This window comes from Peromyscus maniculatus, chromosome 8 (assembly GCF_049852395.1).
Source record: "Peromyscus maniculatus bairdii isolate BWxNUB_F1_BW_parent chromosome 8, HU_Pman_BW_mat_3.1, whole genome shotgun sequence".
NCBI classification, from domain to species: domain Eukaryota; kingdom Metazoa; phylum Chordata; class Mammalia; order Rodentia; family Cricetidae; genus Peromyscus; species Peromyscus maniculatus.
Window position 1 is genome coordinate 83,207,212 of NC_134859.1, and position 8,604 is coordinate 83,215,815.

General features: G+C 54.8%; 1 protein-coding gene across 2 annotated transcripts; it reads left to right on the plus strand.

The window, feature by feature from the left end:
• Nucleotides 1–4,620: 4,620 nt before the first annotated feature.
• Nucleotides 4,621–8,522, plus strand: Hoxb8 (homeobox B8). 2 transcript variants are annotated; one of them, XM_006971904.4, is made up of 2 exons: nucleotides 4,621–6,513; nucleotides 7,302–8,522. In XM_006971904.4, exons 1-2 carry the CDS (start codon nucleotides 6,090–6,092, stop codon nucleotides 7,613–7,615), a joined length of 738 nt encoding a protein of 245 aa, XP_006971966.1. In that variant the 5' UTR covers nucleotides 4,621–6,089; the 3' UTR covers nucleotides 7,616–8,522. The 2 variants fall into 2 exon arrangements, with proteins under 2 accessions (XP_006971966.1, XP_015863285.1); XM_016007799.3 differs by having other exon boundaries at nucleotides 4,622–6,513; nucleotides 7,305–8,522.
• Nucleotides 8,523–8,604: the final 82 nt, after the last annotated feature.

The window sequence follows — 8,604 nt, forward strand, 5'->3', positions numbered from 1 at the left end:
TCCCCCACTGACTCAGAGAAAGAGGGCCTGACTTGTAGCTCCTGGAGAGGCAGTACTTCTCAGCTAACCACTTCAAAGCACCCTTCGAGGATGGAGTTAGTCGCCTTCCTCCGCTATGGCCTGGAGGACTGTGGCAGAAAGCTTGGCTGGTTGAAATGGTTCAAATGGTTGAACCTCGGGGATTCCCTGTAGATGCCCCCCCACACACACACACACACCTGGAGTCGGGCTCATAGGACAGCAGCCTTGGTCTGAGGTTGCTGAGTCTGGAGGGTTGAGGCCAGGTTGTGTGGCAGTTCTCAAAAGAGAGCCACCAAATGTGGGACACAAATGTTTCGGGAGGAGAGGGAATAATACATTTCCAAAAGGACCCCCAGAATTACATTGGGCTTCAAGAGGCATCTCCTTGTTCCTCTCACACTGCGGTGTCCCCGCAAGAGCCCGTGGTGAAGTCTGCCGATGGATCGTGGAAGCTCTGCTTTTCTTAGTCAGTCGTAAGGATCCCGGCTGCAGCCGGCCTGCAGCTCTGTCGCCGTCCTCGCGTGAGCTTCTCGCCCGCTGCACACGCCACACTGCAGCCGAGATGCTGCGGCTTGGCGTGCAGCTGGCGACAAAGGGTGGCCAGAGTGAAAGCAGCCTGCCAAGGCTGGCCCTACCCCTCTCTAACGAAAGGGCAAGGGGATCCGAGAAACCCGAGGCGGGAGAAGGGGAAGCTCCGGACCGCAGCTGGGACAGGCGGCCTGCCAGGAGGGTTATGTTAAAGAAGGAAAATTAATCTGGCTTTACAGCTGGTTGTGGCCTGGGCTGTTTCTGCATCCTTGGCTTTCCAAGCTCTGCCGGCTGCAGAGAGTGAGCCAAGGAAGCCAGTTTCTGCCAAAAGGAAACATAAAAAGCGAGGCTGGAGACTGGGTCGCGGCAGGGTAGGAGGCTAGGGCGTCTGGAATGGCCTGGGGCAGCGGCGGCGGCGTCTGGGTCCCCAACCCGGGGTAGCTTCTTTCAAGACAAACAAAGGCGAAGGTGCAGAGGTTCAGAAGCCGGAGATGATGGGGAAATCAGTTGTCATGAGAGAGAGAGAGAGAGAGAGAGAGAGAGAGAGAGAGAGAGAGAGAGAGAGAGAGAGAGAGAAGTGAGAGGCAGAGAGAAGCCGGGAGAGGAATTCAATGCCGTGTGCGCAGCAATAAAAGAATATGACCGCTATAAAAGTTTATAGGGTATAAATTTCTGAAGGTTAAGAAACTAAACAGCAGCAAAGCAAACAGTGAGGGGAAACTTTCCGGAGATGAGCAGCGGATGAGCCTGGGCTCCGGACCTGGTGGGAGAATAGGTGGGCCTTGTTACGAAGCCCCCACCCTGGCCCTTCTTGCCCCCAGGTCTGGGGCTTGGGGTCTGGAACTTGGGAATCATCAGGCGGTGGGATGGGGTTCCGGGAGGGTAAAAAGTAAAGAAGCTAGCAGCCGGGAGGACGAACACTTTGCTGTCCCCAAAGCCATAGAAATTCTGACTGCTGTCTTTGTTCTTTACACACACCCCTCTAGAAGCGCCAGTCATAAACAAGAAACCCTTGCACACGCAGGGACACACACACACACACACACACACACACACACACACACACACACGACCCCGCGGGGCCAGACGTCTGGGGGAAGAGTAGCCCCTCTTGATCCTTCTCCAGTTCCATTCCATCACCTCAGACCTTCTCGTCCCTCACAAAAAGGCCGATTGTTACCCGTCAGGATGTGAAACGATCAAGTGTAGGGCTTAAAAAGTGGTCCTCCTCTTACTGACCATAAACAGTGCATTGCTTAGCATCTCCAGCAGGAATTAGGGGCTGGGTGGATTTATAGCTTCTTTTCCTTTTAACTTATCTGAACTGTTTCATGAACAGTTTCCTGATTCCGAAGCCTTCTCTCTTATCTGCTTTCATTCCTCTCCCCTATTTCTAGTAATAATGAAAGTTTAATCGTTTGTCGCTTCCTCTGCGGGTTCTCAGAATCTGGCTGAGCAGATGGAGGACATCTTTTTTGCAGAGCGGCCGCTAGATGGCACCCTTGCTCCATGTGAATTTTTCCAGGGCCGAGGTTGAGGGCTCCTGCGGCTCCACACAGCACTCCGTTCGGCCCTGTATCCAGGAACTCAGAGCTACCAAAAGTCGTGAATAATTTGCGCATAATAAAAATATAGGGCTTGTTATGGCCCTTTCCCCTTATTGTATGTATTTCAATTATAGTGGCGTTTCTCTCTCTCTCCGCAACTGGTTCATTTTCTGAATTCCTCACACTAAGAAGGCTGTTTCCCAGTTGTTGTGTTTGGTGGGGCGAGAAATGCGTGGAAACCGGGGATAATATTAATAATAGAAATATGGAAATAATGGGCCCAAATCAAGGAGGCGAATTGGTTTGGAGAAATGAGATTTCCCTGCCGTGGAGGCAGGCGAGAGGAATGAAGTGCAGGCCAGCGGGTCAGGTGAGAGGGATGAGCCGGCAGGTCTCTGGAAGAGGAAGCTGCCCCAGGCCAGCTCGCCACACCTGCTGCAGGAGAGCGAGTCCGATGTGCCACCCCGTAGATCCCCAAATCTGGAAGGAATGGGGAGCCGGCTTTGATGAAGATTCCGTGGTGCCCCAAGCCAGAGGGCCCCGGCTGCTCCTGGGCTCTGACTCCAGAGCCTTTGTACCCGTCCAGGTCCGGGCTGGGCAAGTGTCTGGCCACCCAGGCTCCGGCAGGGTCTCCCTAGGGAGGTGGGATGAGGGTTGAACGCTGCGACAGCCCTTGGGAGGCTCAGCCAACACCCTGAGCATTTTCTGGATAGGAGCAGGGGCAGGCATGGCCTTGGGGGAGCAACCTCTGAGTTTTCCTCTTTCTTGGGCTTCCAGGTGAGGGCCGCGGCTCTGTCCCGCGTGCCCAGGCTCTGCCCTTGGCCCCCCTGCTCAGGGCAGCGGTGGGGAAGCCGGTCCTTCTGCCACGCAGCAGCTGGAGGCCTGGGTTTTCGTTCGGTGGCCGCCGCTCTGACTGCCTATCACCCCTTCGGCTGATTCCCAATCTTCAGGTTCCTCCTCTCGGCCCAGCCTGAACCCGCCTCCCACTGGAGCTGGGGTGGGGGGAATAGCAAGTCACCCCCCCACTCCGTGACCCCAACTCTAGCCTCTTCTTTTTCCGCAGGACCAGGTGCAAAGAAAGCGCGGAGTGTCTCCACTTGAGTTTCTCCAATAAATCTGCGCTCCGTTGGGTGTTTATAAATTATCTCCGCGCTCTTTCTTGTTTTTTCTTATAACAGAAACATTTTCCTTCCATCAGAAATTTCTGGCACGGTGAAGGGATGATTTAGAACAAGCCATTGAATTTCTACCTCACCAGTGACTCCTCAAATCATGACCATAAAATCCCCCGCACTTGATAAAAATGTGCGCTTCCGCAACAACTTGACTCAGCCTTAGGTTGCCTCACTGTCCCCTCAGCCTTGAGCTAAAAAAACCCCTCTTTCTCGCTGTCCCCCTTTTTGGTCCCCCTTTTATTCGGTGGACTTACTTTAGAAGATTGAATGAAAACAGAACAGCTGGCTCCCTTGGAAACGCTGTGGTTTCATTTTTACAAAGGTTGGGGCTCAGGGGATCCCCCAAAGAAGCCTCCTAGAGAATCAGCAATAGATTGAATTTATTTGTAAAATCGATTCGGCCTTTGTTCTAGAAAAAGTCTGTCTCCTCCCTGTCTCCCCGGCCCCTTTTGCACATCCGCTGCCTCTGGAGGCCATTGGTTCTGACTCTCCCCTGGGCCTCCCAAGGTCTCTCTGCCACCAGCCTGTGTCAGGTACACGGATAAGGCTCTGTGCTCCCGAGTGGGGCAGCCCGTCAGTTGGGTTCCTCGGTCTGGGTTTGAGGCCTCAGATCTTCAGATGTTCAGGGTTTAACTAAAGGCACCCCGAGAAAAAGGAAAACGGAGACCTCAGTGGCCTTGCTTTATCTGAACCCCTTTATCCAAGGTCAGTGCAGGTGGTCATTGGCTCTGGGGACAATAACAGGTACCCTTTAAACACACACCTCGCAGCCTTTGCCTAGGGCACCGGAGGGAGGGTATGGCAGTGACCAAGGCCTGGCCGCCCAGGCTCAGCCTCCATCACCCTTACCTCTTTGGTGTGTTGATGAGATTGGCAGTGTTTACACCTGGAAGGTCTGTGTGGCAGGGATAGAGGATTGGCCCCAGCCCGGGCTGGGGAACTGGATCCCAAGCTCTGGGCACAGGTGTGGAGCAGCCATGGTCCTTTCGATAGTTACCAGACCCTCTCCTCTCCCCCAGCCTTCCCTCTAAAGTGCTGAGTAGGCCAAAGTACCTCAAGACCCCCCCTCTCTTTCCCTTGCAGCCCCCCCCCCCAACCACCAGCAGGTAAAAGCCTGTGTGAACTGCAGAATTGGCAACCTCCGCACAAACTGGCTCTGCCTCAGCATCTTCCATTAACCAGAAAGTTTCTTCTTCCTCTCCCAGGCCCACTCAGACCCCCTTTCCACAGAAAATCCTTGTGCCCTTGGCTTAATGAGAGAAAGTTATGTCTGTGACTTGGGCGGGGACAGATCTTGGGGTGGTGGTGGTGGTGGTGGTGGTGGTTGGGGTCTCCAAAGAGGGTGTGGGGGCAGGTGTGTCTGCAAGGCTGAAGGAGGCAAAAAAAAATCTCGGGAAACTCACCGTTTGCGCCGAAAAGGGAAAAAAAAAATCAGCAGCAACCCATAATCGCCTCATTTCAGCTTAGTCACCCCCACCGCGCTTCAGTTGGGCGGCGGGGGCGATCGAAGCTGCAGTTTTATAGCTGTAGAGGAAAGAACTCGTAAAATGCTAACAGCTTTTATGCGCTGCGGCATAAACAACAACAGACTCCGGCTTTATTGCGTTTTATAGTTTGTTAAAGACTTTACAGCCGTTTTTGGGGGGCTGGTTACCCAGCCAATTCCCTCCACACGATAGTTAAACCTTTATCAATAATAAGGAAATTGATCATTAAAGCTTTAAATATGACTACCTCGTTTGTTTGAAAATATGTTTAGGAGAGGAAGCTGTATGATTTGATAACTTGTATTAAAATACCAATTACATTTATAGGACCTTTTAAAACTCGGCGCAATTAAACCGTGTTCTTTTACATTTTTCCGAAGCGACCCTGACATTTAGAAAGACTCCAATTGCCTCGTTAAAATCGCGAAATTAACAGCGTGCCTACGCCAGGCGCGGCGTTGTGGATGTGTGTACGCGTGGTGCTTTTCCGTGACTCCCCCACATCAGTCTTTGGGGGTGGTCTGCGAAGGTATTTGATTTGTTGTGAGGCAAGAGATATCTCATTAATGTAGGTAGTTAAACAGATTTAATCCGTATTCGTTCTCTCTCCCCCCCTCCCTCTCCCCCCTCTCCCCCTCTCTCTCCCTGGGTGTTTTTTTTCCCCCTTCCCCTCCTTTTTCCCCTGCCCTCTCCTCACTCCCTGGCGCTCTCTCGCTCTAGCTCTCTCTCGCACTCGCTCTCTCTCGCTCTCACCCTCGCTCTGCGTTCTGTCCGGGAGGAGTACCCAGAAGCCAATAGGATGCGGGGTCTCTAATGGATGCAAATGATGGAGAAAAGACGGGGCAAAATATGAAACAACTCATTTGGAGGGAAGTAAATCACCGAAAACTGTTTATGAACTGGCATCCCTTCTTCGAAATGTAAAGCGAGGACCTCTTTAAGTGGCGGTATATTTTTGTTTGGGGGGTGGGGGGTGGGGGGAGGGCGAGCGAGCCGCGGCTGCCATGCAGGCTTAGACTTTTGCAGGCTTCGCTCTTCTATTCCTGGAAATCACAAAAAGTGTAGCGGCTTCGAGATCTTCTTCGCCTTTTCTTTCTTTTCCTTCCTTCCTTCTCTCTTTTCCCCCCCTCCTCCTCCCTTTTCCTCTCCTTTCCAGGCGAGGGTGACTAGGAGCCGGCGAATCCGCGTTTTTTTTCTCTCTGTCTCTCTCTCTCTCTCCCTCTCTCTCTCTGTCTCTCTCTCTCTCTCCCTCCCTTTCCCCCTCCCCACCCCCTCCCCAACAGCCCCCAACTACAGCCTGCGCCGCCGCCGCCGCCTCAAAATTCAATAAAATGAGCTCTTATTTCGTCAACTCACTGTTCTCCAAATACAAAACCGGGGAGTCCCTGCGCCCCAATTATTATGACTGCGGCTTCGCCCAGGACCTGGGCGGCCGACCCACCGTGGTGTACGGTCCCAGCAGCGGCGGCAGCTTCCAGCACCCGTCGCAAATCCAGGAGTTCTACCACGGGCCATCGTCGCTGTCCACGGCTCCCTACCAGCAGAACCCGTGTGCCGTGGCGTGCCACGGGGACCCCGGCAACTTCTACGGCTACGACCCGCTGCAGCGCCAGAGCCTGTTCGGTGCGCAGGATCCAGACCTGGTGCAGTACGCAGACTGCAAGCTCGCGGCCGCCAGCGGCCTGGGCGAGGAGGCCGAGGGGTCTGAGCAGAGCCCGTCGCCCACACAGCTCTTTCCCTGGATGCGCCCTCAAGGTGAGCTCCCGCCGGGCCTACCGGGGTGGGGAAGGGGCCGGGAGGACCCCAGGCCGGCCGGCCGGGGGAGGGGGGGCTGGGCAGGCCGGGAGCATCTTCTGCTCCTCCAGGACTTGTGGGCTCCGTTCCAATCAGCTACCTCTTCTGCCTTCCTCCCCACTTTCTTTTCTTTTTCCCCCCTTTTCTTTTTGCTTCCTTTGAAGGGGGGGGGTCGCCAAGTGAATTTCCTGAATCCATAAACCCCTCACCCTCCTTTACTTTTCTTCTTCTCGCCCTCTTCCCCCCCTTTTACTGTTTTATGGGGGCTGTGGAGAAAGAGCGGAGGGAGCGGGGGCGCTCGGCGTTTGCACTTCTCAATTGCTTTATAGTTTAATTACCCTGAAGAAACTTTTCTTCTGGGGCAGAGGCTCTGGGGGCTTTTCAAGGTGGGTTCGTGGGTCCCCACTCTGGCTTTTTATTCTTATTCCCTTCTCCACATCCTTCCTCCTAAACTTTATGGCACTTTTAATATATTTGAACCCCCCCCCCCTCATTCTGGTGCTGGTTACCAGGGGAAGGGGCTCCCCCTCTTTGGCCCCCGCAGATTCAGGGCTGTCTAGTCCCCCTCGCCCCCCCCCCCCCTCTCCCTGCTGACCGCGGCCTCCGAGCGCTCCCTCCCGCCCCCGCATAAGGGTCCCCTGCCCTCATTATCCTGGTCTCCCAGGCTGGTTCACGAATCTTCCAACCTTCTCTGTCTCTGCCCCCTCCCCCACCCTCCCCTCCGTCTCGCCCTTTTCCCCCCTTCCCAGCAGCCGCCGGACGCAGGCGAGGCCGCCAGACCTACAGCCGCTACCAGACCCTGGAGCTGGAGAAGGAGTTCCTATTTAATCCCTATCTGACTCGCAAGCGGAGGATCGAGGTATCGCACGCGCTGGGACTAACAGAGAGACAGGTCAAAATCTGGTTCCAGAACCGGAGGATGAAGTGGAAAAAAGAGAATAACAAAGACAAGTTCCCCAGCAGTAAGTGCGAGCAGGAGGAGCTGGAGAAAGAGAAGCTGGAGCGGGCGCCAGAGACCGCCGGCGAGCAGGGCGATGCGCAGCAGAAGGCCGACAAGAAGTAGGGCTCCAGCTTGGGACTGCTTGGGCCGGGGCTTGCCCGCACGTCCGCCGGTCCCTCCCGCGACCACACCGCCGCCGCCGCCGCCGCCGCCGCCGCCGCCGCCCGCTCCCCCGCCTCCGAGTGCTCCGGCCCCGGCCCGCGAGCGGAGCCAGGAGCTGGGCCTCCCACCGCAGCGTCCCCGCCGCGCCAGTCCCCGCTAGTGGTAGTATCTCGTAATAGCTTCTGTGTGTGAGCTACCGTGGATCTCCTTCCCTTCTCTTGGGGGTCAGGGGGGGGGACAAAAAAAAAAAAGGATTTTAAACAAGGACTCCCTCGCCTTGCGAGGGTGAGCGACTGCTGCCTGCCAGAGCCCCCCTCGCCCCCACCCCATGTAAAAAATCCTCCTTGTGCAATGGTCTTTTTTTTTTCCTTTGAACGTGATTCTTTGTAATGACCAAGGTACCGATTTCTGCGAAGTTCTCCCAACAACATGAAACTGCCTATTCACGCCGTAATTCTTTCTGTCTCCCTCTCACTTTCTCTCTCTCTCTCTCTCTTTCTCTCTCTCTCTCTTCCACCGCGTCCTCATCTTTCCTCGCAACCCCGCTCCCCGCTGCCCTCCCTAGCTCGCTGGCTTTCTCTCTTGCTTCTCTCTTTTTCCCTCCTGTCCCCCCCCCCACCTCCTTTGGTTTGACAATTTTGTCTTAAGTGTTTCTCAAAAGAGATTACTTTAGTTAGCATGCGCGCTGTGAGCAATTGTTAAAAGTGTTCTTAGGTTTGCTGTGAAGAGAATGTATCCTGTATCCGTGAATTGCTTTATTGGGGGGAGGGAGGGCTAATTATATATTTTGTTGTTCCTCTCTATACTTTGTTCTGTTGTCTGCGCCTGAAAAGGGCGGAAGAGTTACAATAAAGTTTACAAGCGAGAACCCGAGACTGGCCCGGGGCCGGCGCTCCTCATTCGCTCCCAGGCGCCTTGCAGGGCTCGGGGGGGGTGGTGGGGGGGTACGG